At 43.5% G+C, this 19,198-nt stretch overlaps 1 protein-coding gene across 1 annotated transcript in view; it reads right to left on the reverse strand.

The window, feature by feature from the left end:
* The window catches only part of LOC121270873 (tyrosine-protein phosphatase non-receptor type 13-like), a 273,076-nt gene that overhangs the window by 203,562 nt on the left and 50,316 nt on the right, over positions 1 to 19,198 (reverse strand). Inside the window, exon 3 of the mRNA XM_041176429.1 lies at positions 12,642 to 12,802. Coding sequence (XP_041032363.1) covers positions 12,642 to 12,802 — 161 coding nt within the window. The remainder of the gene's footprint in view (positions 1 to 12,641; positions 12,803 to 19,198) is intronic.

The following is a 19,198-nucleotide window of genomic DNA, read 5'->3' on the forward strand; positions in this document are numbered from 1 at the left end:
GATGAATCTGCCAGCTGACAAGTCTCCGGGTCCAGATGGACTTCATCCTAAAGTCTTCAAAGAGGTGGCTAATGAGGTAGTAGATGTGTTGGTGTTAACTTTCCAAAATTCCCTAGATTCTGGAAAGGTTCCATCAGACTGGAAAGTAGCAAATATAACCCCTCTATTCAAAAAGGGAAGGAAGCAGAAAACAGGAAACTATGGGCCAGTTATCCTGACGTCTGTCATGAGGAAGGTGTTAGAATCGATCATTAACAAGGTTATAGTTGGGCACTTAAAAAAGCTCAGGGTAATCGAGAAGAGCCAGCAAGGTTTTGTGAAAGGGAAACTATGTTTAACCAATTTATTAGAGTTCTTTGAAGGTGTAACATGTGCAATGGATAGAGGGGAGGCCGTAGATGTACTGTACTTGGATTTCCAGAAAGCATTTGATAAGGTGCCACATCAAAGGTTATCATGGAAAATAAAAGCTCATAGCATAAGGGGTAACATATTAACCTGGATAGAAGATTGGCTGGCTGGCAGAAAACAGAGTATGCATAAATCAGTCTTTGTCTGATTGGCAGGATGTGATGAGTGGGGTTCTGCAGGGTTTTGTGCTGGGGACCCAACTTTTTACAACTTACATCAATGACTTAGATGAGGGGAGCGAAGGCATGGTAGTTAAATTTGCAGACGACGCAAAGGTAGGTAGGAAAGTGTGTTGTGAAGAAGACATAAGGAATTTGCAGACAGATACAAATAAGTTGAGTGAGTGGGCAAAAATCTGGCAGATGGAGCATAATGTGGGAAAATTTGAAATTGTTCACATGGTCAGGAAGAGTTAAAAAGCAGAGTACCACTTAAACGGAGAACGACTGCAGAGTTCCGAGGTGCAGAGGGATCTAAGTGTTGTTGTGCATGAGTCACAAAAAGTTAACATACAGGAATAGCATGTCATCAAGAAGGCTAATGGAATTATTACAAGAAAAATTGAACATAAAAGTAAGGATGTTTCAGTTATACACGGCATTGTTGATACTGCATCTCGAATACTGTGTGCAGTTTTGGTCTCCTTACTTAAGGAAGGATGTAAATGCATTGGAGGCAGTTCAGAGGAGGTTTACTAGATTGATACCTGAAATGAGTGGGTTGCCTCATGAGGAAAGTTTGGACAGACTAGGCTTGTTTCCACTGGAGTTTAGAAGAGTGAGGGGATGACTTGATTTGAAGTATATAAGATCTTGAATGGTCTTGACAAGGTGGACGTAGATATGATGTTTCCTCTTGTGGGCGAGTCCAGAACTAGGGGCACTGTTTTAAAATTAGGGGTCACCGTTATAGGAGAATTTTTTCCTCTCAGAGGGTTGTGTGATTTTGGAACTCTCTCCCTCAGGAGGCAGTAGTGGTGAGGTCACTGAATATTTTTAAAGCAGAGGTAGATAGATTCTTATTAGGCAAGGGAATCAAAGGTTATCAGGGGTAGATGGGATTGTAGAACTCGAAATACAAACAGATCAGCCATGATCCTATTGAATGGCGGAGCAGGCTCGAGGGGCCGAATGGCCTACTCTTGCTCCTATTTCATATGCTCATATATGCTCATATTGACCTTAGTTATTGCGAGATGTCTGGGTTCGGTACACCACTGCTCATCTCCTGGATAGTGGTGTGGTGGAATTTGCCCTTATTGTAGGGAAAGATAGCAGAGATTTTCAACAACTGCCTTCAATCCAGGAAGATCATCATTAGATTGTGCAGAACTGGCAGGAGGAAGACATGTTTTAAGCCATTGAGTGAGGCAGGGTAGTTCTTCCAATTGCTCACCAGCTGTGAAAGGCCAAGAGTCTGAAGCCTGAAGTGTCACCCTTGTAGTCGGGCAAATTAAAGTTAAAACAAAACATGTAAATTCACCTTCTGGTGTGGGATTGGGCCAAATTAGGGTTATTTTAACTCACCTGACAGGAAAGTGACCAGAGCAGGTCGAATGCAGCTTTTACACCCTGTGCAATCTTAAATCCGGGTGAGCTGTAAAACCAACGTTCTTATCAGCTTCCCCATGTTTGGTTAAAATTGCCTCCAAAGAGCCCAAGTTGGCGCCAGCTTCGATTCCGAGAATGAGCTAATTGCAGAGGAGAAATGCTACAATTGGCTTTGGGACCACTGAACTATAGAATGTAATAACGTCATCATGATTTGCCACTTTAGGCTACTATCCAGTGGCCCCTGTGGGAAAGTGTGGGTGTGGGGACATTATACGAGGACAGAATTGTGTTTTGTTATGAGGCATTGCATGGTCAATGACCTCATTCTCCATCTTGGCTCATGGTGGGGGAGGTGTTGAAGGTGTTGGTGGTATCAGCAGAATCGACACCTACACAACAAGAACGGAAGGAAAGTGGGGGAATCTGAAGTTAAAGACTGCCTATTGTAATGTATAGTCCCAACTATAACCATATTTAAATGTCATATTAATCAATTGTTAATATATACCAATGCAGCCTGAGGTAATTGTATGTATTGTTAAGGTGTGTGGAATACTATGAAAATCAACGGGGGTGGGGGGGTGGTGGTTATAGCGAAAAGCATGACAGAAACAAAGACTGAACAATCCTTATAGCTTTAAAGTGAAGGGAAAAGTGCCTCATTGATCAGCATTCGTTAACTCTTGCATTCAATTAGCGCATATAAATTCAGCTGAATCCTAATAAATATATATTTTTTATTTTTCAAGGAAACATTATCTGGCTGTAGATTCCGTCTGGATCAGGCTTCTGATTAAAATGGCCAATTTGCAAATCATCGCAGTGTATTATGCCCCTTCACTTTATAAGCCACTTTATCATTCATTCAGACATTCAATCCAAGCAGGAACAATAAGAAACACTGAACATAAGCAGATGTAGTAAGCCCTCATTATCAAAAGGCGCCTGGGAGAGTGCCAAATCCTCCGTTATAATGAGAGCTACTTTATAAGCAAGGTGCATTCATTTCAGTTCCCTCGATCCATTATGCCAGCTCATTAGCCTGGGTGAAACTCTTCTATTAATACTCATTCCAGCAGTACTAAGGGGCTTGCAATGCATAAGTCTAAATAGTAGATGGTCTTACATTTATTTGTTGCCATTGGCAACCTCCCTCCTTACCAAGCGAGTGTAATTTTCCCCAAAGTGAGGAACTGTCAATAAGGGCTATCGCCATTAAAATACGCACACGTTATAGTCTTTAAGACAAACAAAAAGCAGTTGGCGCTGTGTTGATTCCTTTCTTTAAAAAGGAAAAGGAACTGGGCTAACTATCCATTGGGATGGACGAATATCATGACAATATGTTGGTCACCTTCGATCAAGCAGTATTTAATCAGCAGCGCCTCCCTATGTGTGAGGAAGAGTTCATTTTAGAGTAAATTGTACATAATCAAAGATAAAAACAAAAAACTGCGCATGCTGGAAATCCAAAACAAAAACAGAAATACCTGGAAAAACTCAGCAGGTCTTGTAGCATCGGCGGAGAAGAAAAGAGTTGACGTTTCGAGTCCTCATGACCCTTCAGCAGAACTGAGTGAATATTAGGAAAGGGGTGAAATACAAGCTGGTTTAAGGTGGGCGGGTGGGTGGGGGGGGATGTTGTTGGGTGGGGGGGGGAGGGGGGGTGCGGTGGAGACAAGTGGAGAGGGGTGGTGTAGTTGTAGGGACAAGCAGCTTGCTTGTCCCTACAACCACACCACCCACCACCCCCCTCCACTTCTCTCCCCCCACCCAACCCCCCAACACAAGCAAGCTGCTTGTTTGTCCCTACAACCACACCATTCTCCTCCACTTCTCTCCCCGCCAACCCAACCACTCCCCCCCCCACCACCACCTTAAACCAGCTTATATTTCACCCCTTTCCTAATATTCACTCAGTTCTGCTTAAAGGTCATAAGGACTCGAAACGTCAACTCTTTTCTTCCCCGCTGATGCTGCCAGACCTGCTGAGTTTTTCCAGGTAATTCTGTTTTTGTTTTGTACATAATCAAAGTTTGTTTCACTGTACCTCCATGAAATGTCTTGGCAGATGTTAAAGGTGCTATGGTAGAAATGGATGAATGGCCTTTTATTAATCAGTGTTTTCTCATGCTTTACAAGGTTTGAAGCAGTTTCATCTTTTGGAAGGTGAATGCCAAAGAACATCCACCATTTGCCCTTGTGCACAGAGATGAAAGTACTCTAGAATAGTTAAACTAGCTGGTCGTGAGTTCAACTCCCCCGATGTATGCCGTTTTTAATTGATTTCAATGAATCTGATCATTCCAAGGCTGGCACTAGAGGAAAATGAACATGAAAGTTGCTGGATTGTCATAACAACCCAACTGGTTCACTCATGAACTTCAAGGGAAGGGAATCTGCCAGGTCTGACCTACAGAGGACTCCTGTCCCACAAAATACGTTGATATCATAACCACATATTGTAATCAACATTGATATGTTACACCCTCTGAAGTGACCCACAAGCTATTTATTACAAAAAAGAGAATGGATAGTATAGCTTTTTCTGTATAACAAATACCAGCTTGCTATTGTCCCAAGATCAAACTTAAAAAGAAAGGTAGATTAAGATAGGAAGTCTTGTGGTTTCCCTACCTTTGAGCCTGCAGCTCTATGGCCATGGAGAGTGCGTTCATAATGTGGCTAAACAGGGTGCTTTTCTGATGGCAGGTGCTAAGAGAAGGAGAGTGTCCTGGTCAGCCATACAGCAGAAGGCAACAGCAAACCACTGCAGCACTTTGCCAAGCATAATTGTGGACCAATCCAATGGCAGTCCTTGGCTGCCAATGCATCGTGCCTGGAGGAGGAGATTAAGGTGCCTTGGGAAATGTTCCTACATTAAAGGTGCTGCACAAATGTAAGCTGTGGTTGCCGGTGGTAAGGTCTGTTTCTTGGAGTAATTTATACCTTTAGTGGGTATTCCAGCATTCCAACTCTCAAAAGACACCATCCTTGTATGGGATGTGGGTTGGAGTTAGGGCTACTCAGCAGTTCAAATTTTATCAAACTGGAAGTTCCTGCTTTTGGGCTACAGCAAATGCTTCAGCGAAATATGCCTGAAATTCTATCACAGCAGTGATTTTTAGTTTATGTCTTTACACTTTACAACTGGAAGGTCTCCTTGTTGGTAAGTACACACAATTGGTCAGGTCTGTCAGTAAACAAAACCTGGGAAGGGATTATTCTACCTACTATTTGTGATAATTCCTCACGTATCACAATCTTCTAATCCTGCTAGACCAACTGAGTTTATTTTGAGATTTACCAGTTATTAATTAATCAGAATTAGCCCTTTGACTGCCAGGAAGAGAATGGTAGGCTGGACTCTGTAGCAGATTGCTGGGTGACTCCAACTTCCATTTAATGTTTAACTAGCTTCTAATTTTGTTTCAGGCTTGGTGCTAATTTGTAAGCATTTACTTGGCTGAAATACCCCTAGATAAGCAAAACCTCGATGCACTTAATTAGTGTTCTACAAATGAAGCCTAACTTTGAAGCAAGTTGTTTTCTCAAAAGATGCCAACAATGCGGGGAAAAAGGCAACACTACCCCGAGCCTCCAGGGGTGGCACCACTGTGCCAACAATCAATCTGGACAGCCACCATTTTGTTTGGTCACAGTGAGATAAATCGCTGAAGCTACCTGTACAAGTTAGCAATATTGCTCCCTAATCTGGATCATTCTCAGTTACGGATAACAGTATATTTTTTAATTCTTTCATGGGATATGAGCATTGCTGGGCAAGGTCAGCATCCCTAATTGCCCTTGAGAAGGTGGTGGTGAGCAGCCTTCTTGAACCACTGCAGTCCATATGGTATAGTACACCCACAATGCTGTTAGGAAGGGAGTTCAAGGATTTTGATCCAGCGACAGTGAAGGAACGGCAAAATGGTTCCAGGTCAGGATGGTGTGTGGCTTGGAGAGGAACTTCCAGGTGGTGGTGTTCCCATGCATCTGCTGCCCTTGCCCTTCTATGTGTTAGAGGTCATGGGTTTGGAAGGTGCTGTCGAAAGAGCCTTGGCAAGTTGCTGCAGCTAGTGCATCTTGTAGATCATACACACTGCGCCTGTGGTGGAGAGAGTGAAGATGGTGGATGGGGTGTCAATTAAGTGGGCTGCTTTGTCCTGGATGGTATTGAGCTTCTTGAGTGTTGTTGGAGCTGCACGCATCCAGACAAGTAAAGAGTATTCTATCACTCTCCTGACATGTGCCTTGTGGACAGGCTTTGCAGGGTCAAGAGGCGAGTTCCTTGCTGCAGAATTCCCAGCCTCTGACCTAGCCATAGTACTTTTATGCACTGCTGTTTCTGATATGTTGAAATCTGTCCTGTAATGTTGATTGGGGCAGGACACCAAAGCAGCAAAACGGGTCAGGTTATTACAGAACTGCTTTAACTGTAATATCCTTGAATTATTAAACGTTAATAGCTGGAATTCTCTGATGAGCTGGCACCTTGACAGAGCTTGGATTAATTCATTAAGAACTGTCAAATCCCAGTCCACACACTCGAACACCACATCTTGGCTGACACTCTAGTGCAGTACTGAAGGAGTGCTGCAGTGTCAAAGATGCCACCTTTTGAATGAGACACTAAACCGAGGCCCCATCCTCCCTCTCAGATGAACTTGAAAGATCCACGGCATTGTTTCAAAGAATTTCTCTTCTTCCCAGTGTCCTGTCCCAATATTTGTTCCTCAACCAGCATCACTATGCTAGACTATCTGGTCATTATCACATTGCTGTTTGTGCAATCTTCCTGTTGACCTCCACGTTTCCTACACTTCAAAAGCGCTTCAGTGGTTGTAAAATGTTTTGGTACTCCCGAAGCCATGGAAGGACCAATATAAATCAAGCCTTTCTATTTCTTTCGAGGGTGCAAAAAGAAGAATTGTAATTGCTGGAAATATAAAATAAAATTCTGGAAATACAGAGCAAGTCCATCTGAAAAGAGAATAGAATCGGTTGACGTTTCGCATGTAGAATGAAAACTGAAAGAAAAATGAGCCCTGGAAAAGTCCCCAGTCTCCAAGAGGAAACTAATGTGTTCAATGACCTTCCGATTGCTCATTGGAAAAGCACGAAGCTGGGAAGTGATAGAGACTGTCATTCCAGTGAGGGGAAAAATATATTAAAAGGATAAACAAAATGTTCAGATGGCCAGGGCGGCGAAAGGTCACAGCGAATGGTGAAAAGTGGGAAAATTGGAAAAATACAAGTGAAAGCTTTCAGGAGGCCTGAAGTAATGTAGGAACATTCTGGAACTTCACATCAGGTTGATCGGTCCTTAAAGGAGCAGGCACAGGCAAACATCTAGCAAAAACCTGGAACTTCCCCTCCAAGTCACTCACCATCCCGACTTGGAAATATATCAGCCGTTCCTTCACCCTGTCGCTGGGTCAAAGTCCTGGAACTCCCTCCCTAACAGCACTGTGGGTGTACCTACACCACATGGACTGCAGCGGTTCAAGAAGGCAGCTCACCACCACCTTCTCAAGGGCAACTAGGGATGGTCAATAAATGCTGGTCCAGCCAGCAAGGCCCACATCCCACGAATGAATTGAAAAAAACCTGGGCAGAGATTCCAGCTGGTCAGAACTGTTTTCTGACAAAGGGTCTACATCCTAATCATTAAGCCACTTCCCTTCTCAACTGTCCCCCACCTGTGAAAGGAAGAAATAAAGAAGGAATGTTCATTTATAAACCGGCATTTGTATATAACCTCTGGGTGATCCAAAACATTTTGCAGCCAATTAAAGGAGGTGATGGCGTTGTGGTATTGTCACTGGACTAGTAATCCAGCCACCCAGGATAATGCTCTAGGGACCCAGTTCGAATCCTGCCAAGGCAGATGGTAGAATTTGAATTCAAAATCTGGAATTAAAAATCTAATGATGACCATGAAACCATTGCCGATTGTTGTAAAAACCCACCTGGTTCATTAATGTCCTTTAGAGAAGGAAATCTGCTGTCCTTACCTAGTCTGGCCTACATGTGACTCCAGACCCACAACAATGTGGTTGACTCTTAAATGCCCTCTGAACAAGGGCAATTAGGAATGGGCAATAAATGCTGGCCTAGCCAATGATGCTCACAGCCCATGAATAATAAATAAATATTTTGAAGTGTAGTCGTAGAAATTGCTGGACAAAAGAAGTGTAAGCTCTACCTTGCTCACCTTCTACCACCTTAGTAGTCACATGATGCATTGATAAAGGAGTTGTTGACTGACCATAGCAAGCACTTTCTATCAATCAGTCTAGAACAGACCCAAACATGACATGCTGTTTTGTGGAGAAACTCAGCAGCCAAGAAAATGTTTTTTTTTAAGTGAGGGTGATTGATGATTAAATATTGTGTAATATTTTACATCAGTAAATGGTTATGTCCAACTGAGAGGACAAACAGTGGCCTGGGTTTAACATCTGTCAGGAAGATATAATAATTTTCATAATGTTATTTGGAATTTATTTTAAAGTAGAATAATAATGAGTTTGTGTGTGTGTGTTTTTTTTTAAATTGAATTACAGACAGCTGGTCTGGGTGCTTTGATTTAGCCAGTGGGAAAATAGGTTTGAAATGCTAAATAGGTAAACATGGGTGAAGTTTTAGAATGTGAGGTGTAAAGGCAATATTTGCATTTTTAACTAAACCAGAGCCGCTTGAATTTAAAAGAGGGGGTGAAATGTTTCACCTAGCCAGGAGAAGTTAAAAAAGTGTGTTTATTTTTCACAAAGGTTACTGGTAAAATTGGTACTATGATAGATTTTTATTATCAGAGAGGTAAAGTCCAAAGATATAGTGAAACAATGGGAATTTGCATTCAAAGGGGAAAATATGTATAAAGGAGAGAAGGCTGTGTGCAAGGGAAGGAATTCTAAGGTCTAACAAGTGTGAAAAAGCCTCCAGCCTCTGTGCCCAAACTGCTGTCTGAAAGAACTGAAGTTAAGAAAATTCATTTTGAATTTGACTGTTCAGGGTTTTATGTTACTTTGCCTGGGACTTTTCAAGTGCATGTGTTTTTACTGTTGCCTTAACACAGGTGTAACTGGGAGTTAGATTAATTCGGGGAGTTAGGAGCTATCATAGTGGTAATTTGTAGACCTATGTATGTGCTTAACATTATTCTTTTATTAATAAATTAATTAAAAACCTTCTAATCCTCAGTGGCCATCTTTTTACTGATTTCAAAATCCGCATCTCAAAATAAGTACGAATTGCAAATAGTTGTGGCAACTGCTTCAAGTTTCTCTGGGATTTGGGCAGCTTGGCATTTAGCATCCACCTGCCATAACACATCTCATCTGAAACATGGCACCTCAGACAATCCAGCACTCCCTCAGCACAGCACTGAAGTATCAGTCTAGATTATATGTGCATCTTTCTGGAGATGGACTGGAACCCATAACCTTCTGATCCAGAGACAAGAGTGCAACCACTGAGCCAAGGCTGGCAACCTATTCCACAGTTACCACTTTATTGATAGGATTAGCTTTCCTGTCCCCACCTTTTGAGAAAATAGAATCAAATTCAGTAATTTCAACATTATTTTGTTATGGTTCTATAAGGTTCTCTCCTGGCCTCACATTTGACCATATCCTTATTCAGTAACATGGGGCACAATTTTATGCTCCCCTGGAAGGGGGCTGGTGAAGTGGGTTCGCTGGCAGGTGTGGGGGCCTAAAATTGGGTAGAATACCATGAGCGCCATACGCGGCAACTACCCGTAATGCTCGGCTTGACCTCATGACAATTTTATGAGCAGAGGGGGAGTTGTCAGGCAGCCCAACTGCCCTTGGGCCATTCGAGGCCCTTAAGTGCCAATTAATGGCCACTTAATCGCCTCTTCCTGCCCCACCTCAACTTTTCCAGCAGTGGGCAGTGGCCATAGCTCATCTGATGCTGGCCAAGTCTCACTCTTCAGGCTATCGGCGGGAAATGGGTGGGGGGGGGGGTGGTGGTGAGGGGGTGGTTGGGTGTGGGGGGGGTCAAGGGGTTGGGTGCAGACGTCCTCCTTTACAGTGTCCTGGGCTCCTTGGTGACCCATCCCCAACCAAGTCTGACCCCCTTCTCCTGCCCCAGGTCTTCACCGTTTCCCCTTAAATTCACAGGAACTCCTCATCCACAACTAATGCGGTGAATAAGAGGGCCCATCCCTTGACTAAGCTATCGAAACCACCATCCTATTTTATAACTGAAAGGTGGTAATATGGAGTTTTTGGTGTCACACCAGCAGCAGCCACCACTTCCCTGGTGGCGCTGCCATTCAGTAGAGCTGCTGGCCTCTGATTGGTTAGCAGCTCTCGGCAGGCAGGACTGCCAACCCCGGGGTCCTTGATCTGGGGGGTGGAGGGGGGAAGGCCCACTGTTGGCCTGTCAAGTACCAGAGTGGCTCTTGATAAGAAGAGCCTTCCTAAAAGAGGTGACACGGGGCTCTCACCAGGTTTGTCACCTTGACTAAATATTGCCCGAGGAATCAGGGAGCTGAAGGGATGGCCTTTGTTAAAGTTTCTCCCTTAATAAGCTCATTTGCAATAAATTTGTCTTATTATTTAAGCGCAAGTTAAATGAGTTATCACCACAATTGAAGTAGACCATAAAATAAACTCATACAAACACTCACTACGTTACACGGTGTAATTTTCTGGGTTTATATCACCCTGTTTTTGACAATCTATCTCGCATAATAAGGCTCCCTTAGTAACATAAAACACACCTAAAGACAGCTCTGTAGTGAGGGTCAACATGTAAAGTATAGCACAAAAACTTAACTCAGTCAAGAAAATGCAGCTTTTGGTTTCAGAGTGATACAGCAGCTTTCAGTCCCTGTGTAATCCAGACAAGAAGTTAGTCAGGCCCCCAAGATGTGTTACAGACAGGAGCCCATGTTATTTAGGAAAATAGAAATAGGGATGGGCCTTCCGGACTCTCAAGCCTGTCCCACCATTCAATTTGATCATGGCTGATCTGTATCATAACTCCACGAATTTCTAAAATTATTCAGAGTTATTTATCCCTAATTTCATCCTCAAATTAATTAGGAGATTTACCAGTGGTGTTTTAAATCACGAAGGCTTTCGTAGAGTTAATAAGGGGGGAAGTGTTTGCAATGCTAGAAGTGTTGGTAACTCGAGGACACAGGTTTAAGATGATTGGCAAACAAACTGGAGCTGAGTTGAAAGAAATGTCGCTTTGCACAGTGAACTGTTGTGATCTGAAACGTCAGCCCGAAAGGGTGATGGAAGCAGGTTCGATAATAACTCTCAAAAGCTGTTGAATGAATACTTGAAAGGGAAAAAGGGCAGGGCTATGGGGAAAGGGCAGAAGAGGAGGACTAATTGGATAGGTCTTTGAAAGAGCTGACACAGGCATTATGGCCCAAACGGCCTCCTTCTGAGCTGTGTCTTTCTATAATTCCACGATTTAATAATGATGAGAATTGGAATATAGCATGATTGTCATGCCACCCTCAGGTTGGCATTATTAATGGTGCCAGGTAGAAGGCAATTTAGTTAGATGCATTCACAGTAACTTCCCCATCCTTTGCCAGCTTTACCACAGTGGGGTATTCCTGCAACCAACCAGTAGGCAATGCCTCTATGGGCATAAACTAATTGAATTCAAATCTTGCACATTTTATGGTGGTATTTGTGCTCATAATATGTGGGCTATGGATCTAGTACCATAAATGCCCCACTACTGTAACCCGTATTAAAACAAGATACACTCTAAGCACAGTAATAGGGCTGTAATGGACAGAACAAAACTATACGGTAGTGATCTAACAGAAAACCAATGTGGCTTAATGTCCTAAAAGACATTTTCCCCTCTCCTCTCCGTTTAAGTCTTGTCCACTCCGTCCGGCTTTCTTTCCTCCTTTATTACTGGTGATGATTCCCGTTGGGGTCGAATTACATGGACAGCCCTCCATTATCTCACCAATGTGCTCATTTTCCACCCATGAGCTTAAACAAGGATTGACCACCAGATACTTGGCTATGTAGAGCAGCAAAACTGAGCCAATTTTGTCTTCTATTGACATCTGCAAACACGCACTTTCCAGTAGAATCATTTCCCAGTCGGAACCTTGGCTGATTTTCTTACACAGAAGTGCTAGAGGAAATTGCAATGCCTTCACCAAACGAAAGGGGCTCCTCAAACCAGACAGGGTTTAAACTGAGATCTCTCAATCATTGGGGCATTTATTTATTTAGTTAATTCATAGGATGTGGGCATCACTGGCTAAGCCAGCTTTTGTTGCCTACCCATAATTGCCCTTGAGAAGGTGGCGGTGAGCAGCCTTCTTGAACCATTGCAGTCCCTGTGGTGTATGTACACCCACAGTGCTGTTAGGAAGGGATTTACAGGATTTTGACCCAATGACAGTGAAGGAACGGCAATATATTTCCAAGTCAGGGTGGTGAGTGATCCCATGCATCTGCTTCCCTTGTCCTTCTAGATGGTAAAGGTCGTGGGTTTGGAAGGTGTTGTCTAAGAAGGCTTGGTGAGTTGCTGCAGTGCATCTTGTAGATGGTATACACTGTCTGCCACTATGTGTTGAATGTGCACCAATAAGTCATGGGGAAGACTGAGGAAGTTGTTTTTGCTAAAGCCATCAATTAAAGGATTTCTGCTTACCTTTTCTATCCCAAGCTGCGAGTTCGAGCCTCTCCCCTGGAGCATTTCTGGTGCAGTAAAGGTGTAAATGTCCCCACCTGAGACATTACTTCTAAAAGACAATCCACCACTAGCTGACAGCAGCACTGACCAGGGGCAGATAATATAACTGAAGGGGGTGCCTGTAAAGCAGTGCAGAAAATGAAAACAGCAATGAAATCTCTTTAAGTGAAGCGATGTAACTTTGTCAATCAGTTACTGACTGCATATACCAGCAGGATCTCTCTGTACATGGATACTTTGAGTTTAGATGAGCAGACAGAATGAAACCCTGATGCTGATGGGACTCTTATACATCACGATGCCACGCAAGTGTTACACTGTCAGTTGCAATGTAGTGGTAAAACCCTCTCTCCCTCCAATGGATTGAAAATGGCATTGGAGACAAATTGAACGTCAGTTTTTGATGCTATTAAGTGATGGAGCAATGACTGCACAATGAAAAAGAAACAAACATTTGCATTTATGTAGTGTCTTTCATGACCTCAGGACATTCCAAAGTATTTTACAATAAATAAAGTGCTTTTGAAAGGTCGTCACTGTTGTAACGCAGGAAACATGGCAACCAATTTGTGCACAGCAAGCTCCCACAAACAGCAATGCGAGAATGACCAAATAATCTGTTTTTGTGATGTTAATCGAAGGACAAATATTGGCCAAGACACGGAGGATAACTCACCTTCGAAATAATGCCATGGGATCTTTTATGTCCACCTAAAAAGGCAGACATGTCCTCAGTTCAACATCTCATCTGAATGGCGTCACCTCTGACAGTGCAGCAGCACCTCAGTCCTGCACTGGTGTCAGCCTGGATTTTTGCACTCAAGTCCTGGAGTAGGGCTCTCAACTGAGCTGAAACTGTGGTGAGAATGTTAAGTTTCAGTCAAGGCTCTTTCCGTTGCTGGAACCTGGTGAATGATGATAGTGTGGCACCATGGAATGGTCACAATATTGTAAGTGTTTTCAATGTTGAATAATTTCAATTTAAAAAACAGTCTTGCCTCTGAGTTAGAAGGTTGTAGATTTATGTCCCAGACACTTAAGCCCAAATTCCTGAGACTGGGAAAGGTACTCATTCTTTCTTTAGTATTTAAAGTCTAATATGGCTGGTCATATGGGAGACAAACTCATAATTTTTACAGTTCAAGAGAAAAAATTTGATTTCAAAAGTTGAACCTCCCAATTATGAAGTATTGCTGTCCAGAAGTAAACCATTTAATCTTTTAAGGGTATACCAGAGCCCAGTCTAACTCCACACTCCTGCTTGCTTTGTGAACCTTTTAATATTGCTCTTCTTAAGAAGTTACTAAATTTCTTTTTAAAAGAATTGACTTCTGGATTCTGCATTCTAACCACCCTCTGTGTAAAGACTTCTTTTGTAATGTCTCTTTTCATTCTTTTTGTGATTATCTTAAATTTGTGCCTTGGTGTTACCAACTTAACGACCAATTCGTCTCCATTTACCTTTTAATTCTTTACAATCCTTAAGTCCTTCCTCAACTTGTCCCTCAATCTTGCAACAAAAAAAAAAATCCCTAAATTCTCAAGTTTATCTTCATAATTGTATCTCCTAATACCAGGTCACATCCAAGTGAACCGGTAATGTTCTTTCTCCATTGCTTTTATAGCCTTGATTTAGTTTGGTGGGTAATTGTGTTACTGAAGCTGACAGGTCAGGGAGATCTCAGGTTCATTGCCTAAGGGGGCAATAACACAGTTTCCATATATTTGGCCTCACCAAGTAACGGAGAACAGGCAGGCTTCCCACTCCTGAATGCTCACTGAACGTGCTGCCGGAAGTGCTCGAGAATGTGACTGGGTGTGTGCAGCATCTGAATTCACAGGTGAAGAATGTGAAGTAGCAGTGGGTTGCAGGTCACCATACAGGCACAAGTCCAGCCACTGGGGTTAGGAGGGGTCTATCTTCCCTGCAAGATAGAGTAAAATGGGCCAAAGCAAATCAAAGTCTAATTTCCATCTCTGCGGAATTTAATTTCCATTTACTTCAAAAGCAGGAGAGTTGACAAACAGGCCACTGATTAACTATCAGTCGTTTTACACTATAGAGTCATGGCATGTTTTACACCATAGAAAGGGGCTGTTCAGCACGTCACATCTATGCCAGCTACCTATAGAGCAATCCAGTCAGTCCCACTCGGCCACTCTATCCCCAATGCCCTGCAGCAAAGGTAAAGGCCATTATTTCAACTCAGAAACTTCTTTCAACTTCCTGTCCACCATTTGTATCAGAGATAGTGTGGGTCATTTTAACTCTGTAAGATTTGAGGGGAGATTTAATTCCAAGTGCCCAGCCAATTTTCTTCTGAAATCATTGGTCTCTGCTTCCACCAACCCTCATGGGCAGCGAGTTCATTATCATCCTGTGTAAAAAAGTTCTTCCTCACACACCAGCCCCCCACCCTCCCTGCATCTCTTGCCCATAACCTTAAATCTGTGCCCCTTAGTTCTTGTACTATCAGCTACTGGGAATAGGTTTTCCTTGTCTACCTTATCTAAAGCTGTCTTAATCTTGTACACCTCCATCAAATCACCCCTAAAATCATACAAAGTTAAAGTGACCCATGCTGTCTTTAATACAAATGATGAGTAATGATTGAAAATAAGTTTCTGAGCTGAAATCACAGCATTCACCTTTTCTGCAACCCAGTTTAATGCTGTGTGTCATTGTTCAGTACCATTCATACGTCCTCAGATACTGCAGCAGTCCTTGTTCGTATGCAGCAAGATCAAGATAACATTTAGGCTTGGGTTGATAAGTGACAAGCAACACTCACACCACACAAGTGTCAGGCAATGACCAATCTGCAACAAGAGAGAATCTAACCATCTCTCCTTGACATTCAATGGCATTACCATCACTGAATCCCCACCACCAACCCTGGGGGTCACCATTGACCAGAGAGTGAGCTGGACTAGCCATATAAATACTGAGTCTACAAGGGCAGCTCAGAGGCTGGGAATTCTGAAGCGAGTAACTCACTTCCTGACTACCCAAAGCCTCTCTACCATCTACAAGGTACAAGTCAGGAGTGTGTTGGAATAATCTCCACTTGACTGGATGAGTGCAGCACCAAAAACACTCAAGACGCTCAACACCATCCAGGACAAAACAAAAACAAAAACAGAATTACCTGGAAAAACTCAGCAGGTCTGGCAGCATCGGCGGAGAAGAAAAGAGTTGACGTTTCGAGTCCTCATGACCCTTCGACAGAACTTGAGATCGAGTCCAAGAAAGAGTTGAAATATTTCAACTCTTTCTTGGACTCAAACTCAAGTTCTGTCGAAGGGTCATGAGGACTCGAAACGTCAACTCTTTTCTTCTCCGCCAATGCTGCCAGACCTGCTGAGTTTTTCCAGGTAATTCTGTTTTTGTTTTTGTTTTGGGTTTCCAGCATCCGCAGTTTTTTTGTTTTTACCATCCAGGACAAAGCAGCCCACTTGATTGGCCCCCCCATCCACCACTTTAAACACTCACTCCCTCCATCAATGACCCATGTTGACAGCAGTGTGTGTACCATCTGTAAGATGCACTGCAGCAACTCACCATGGCTTCTTTGACAGCATCTTTCAAACCTGCACCCTCGACCACCTGAAAGGACAAGGGCAGCAGACACATGGGAACGCCACCATCTGCAAGTTCCCCTCCGAGTCACAAACCATCCTGGTTTGGAAATATTTTGCCATTCTTTCACAATCGATGGGTCAAAATCCTGGAATTCCCTCCCTAACAGCACTGTGGGTGTACCGACACCACAGGGACTGCAGCGGTTCAAGAAGGCAGCTCACCACCACCTTCTCAAGGGCAAATAGGGATGGGCAACAAATATTGGCCTTGCCAGTGACACCGACATCCTATGAAAGAATAAAAAGGATCTTAGATGGAAGCTATCTCTTTGATAGCAGCGTCCCTAATTGCCCTTGAGAAGATAGTGGTGCAGCTGCCTTCTAAACAATGACAACCTGCTACTCTCTCTGAGCTCTGTCAATCAAGCAACAACTATGTAAAAATCAACTCACTAATTCTAGTTGCAGATGGCTGGTTTTTTTCTCTTTTTTCTTTAACATTTATTTACTTGTTTCCAACAGCTTGCGAACACAGTTGGCTGCAATGCAGATCTCTCTCTCTCTCAGTCATCATCTAGCAGCGATCAAACAATCTAGAATGGCTGCTCTCCTTTGAACCTGGCTCATAGCTCAATGCTTCATGCTGGGGAGCTCGATGAGGACAAACAGTGCCAGTCCCAGTGGTGGGGCAGAGAACAAAGAAAGAAGGAAAGATGTGCATTCATATAGCCCACAGATGTCTCAAAGTGCTGTACAGTATCACAGAATCTCTGCAGTGCAGAAGGAGGCCATTCAGCCCATCGAGTCTGCACTGGCTCTCTGAAAGAGCACTCCACCTATTCCCACTCCCCTGCCTTATCCCTGTAACCTTGCACATTCTCTCTTTTCAGGCAGCAATCGAATTCCCTTTTGAATACTTCAATCAAATCTGCCTCCACCACCCTCTCAGGAAGTTTGTTCCAGACTCCAACCACCCTCTGGGTGAAAAAATTTTTTCCTCACATCACATTTACTCCTTTTGCCAATTATTTTGAATCTGTGCTCTCCAGTTCTTGATGTTCTCTCCAGTGGGGACAGTTTCTCACTACTTACCCTCTCCATACCCCTCAGGATCTTGAACATCTCTATCAAGTCTACAGCCGATGAAGTTTTTTTGAGGTGCAGTCACCGTTGTAATTTAGGGAACACGGCAGCCAAATCATACACAGCAAGCTGCCACAATCAATAATCTGATGTTGACTGAGGGGTTAATATTGGCCAAGACACCGGGGAGAACTCCCCTGCTCTTTATCAAAATAGAGCCATGGATGTTTTCTACCTGAGAGGGTAGGCAAGTTCTGTGGAAGGGTCATGAGGACTCAAAACGTCAACTCTTTTCTTCTCCGCCGATGCTGCCAGACCTGCTGAGTTTTTCCAGGTAATTCTGTTTTTGTTTAGGGTAGGCAAGCCCTCGGTTTAATGCCACATCAGAGTGGGGAGGGGCTAGGGTTCCCAACTGTGATTGAATGTATTCCTGGAGGTTTCACCACATGACTTGCCCCCACATTCCAGCCATCAGTCGGCCAACACACCCATCCTTGTGACGCACTGCCTTTCTACACCAATTAGAAAGCAAAAAGGATTCCTTACCCAACTGGATGATGCTTGACCATCAGCCAAACAGACTTTTTTCCCCTCATTTTCAATATTTTTATATCTGGTAAAGAGAAATGTTCAAAGAAAATGACAAAAAGAAACCAAATCTTTTTTAACGTCACGATGATTTTCTCTCTGGGTTTGCACACAGCAGTGTCCTGAGGATTGATATTCAATTCCTGGAGACTTCAAGCCGACCCTGGCAGGTTGGCAAGCCCCTAGGAGGGGGTGAAGGGATTGGGGGGGGGGGGGGGGGGGGGGTAGTGGAGGGGGGAGTACTTTTCCAAGTCAAGGGTTCTATGCTATTGCTGGGACAATGTGCAGGAGGCTGCTAATTCCTGCTGCTGTTACCCACGAGACTGTAGGAAAACCGGTGAAGTGAAAGAAGTCATCATTTTCTCAGGACTCTCAGAAGGAGAAACCATTCCCACAATATCGTCCACACACATTGGGAGCTCTTGCTTTGTGGTAGCAGTTGTATTTACGGAACAAAAAATAAAACGATTGAAATGCTAATTTCCACAGATGCCTCCCTTGCTCCTTGCCGGAGACATCTGCAGAACAGGACTTTGGATGGGAACAACAGTGTGGATTCCAGACCGAGCAGAGTATTCAAAATCTTTCTTTTTATATATTTTTTCCCCTGCCAAATGCAGCTCCTGGCAACATCCGTCTGCCATTCTCTGGCTTGGATCTTCCAGGTTGTCTGTAGCGTTCATTTTTATTTTTTTTTTTACCGGCGAGGGCTTAATCAGCCTCCTGTCTGTAACTGTGGGTCTGAGAGGGATAATGAAGAACAGCTTTTCAGTGTTACAGGCTCTGCGATTGCAATTAAATTATTGACAGGAAACAATAAAGGAAAGGTTCCAATGTAAGGTCATCGACCAGAAACACTAATTCTGTTTCTCTCCCCACAGGTGCTGCCAGACCTGCCAAGTATTTCCAGCATTTCCTATTTTAATTCCGGATTTCCAGCATCTTCAGGGTTTGCAAAGGAGGAGATGGTTGTTCTTGATGCCGCGAAAGTAAGCACTGCCTCACATCTTGACTCTGGATTTCATTTCCTCCAAGGAGTTTTGTTTAATAATTATATTGGTGATGGGAAAGTGTGCGCACACCTGCAGGATGCATTTCTGCTGGTCGCACACCAGTCTCAAATTCAGCTAATGGAACCTCTTGTTGTTGATGTAGTTGACGGCGTATTGCGATGGGGACCTGAGCGCCACTTGAGTGTAGTCGATCGCACCCTGCACCTGTGGGAAACCCAAGATCTGGGCAAATCCAATCTCTCTTGCATC

This window comes from Carcharodon carcharias, chromosome 28 (genome assembly GCF_017639515.1).
Source record: "Carcharodon carcharias isolate sCarCar2 chromosome 28, sCarCar2.pri, whole genome shotgun sequence".
Classification (NCBI taxonomy): Eukaryota; Metazoa; Chordata; class Chondrichthyes; order Lamniformes; family Lamnidae; genus Carcharodon; species Carcharodon carcharias.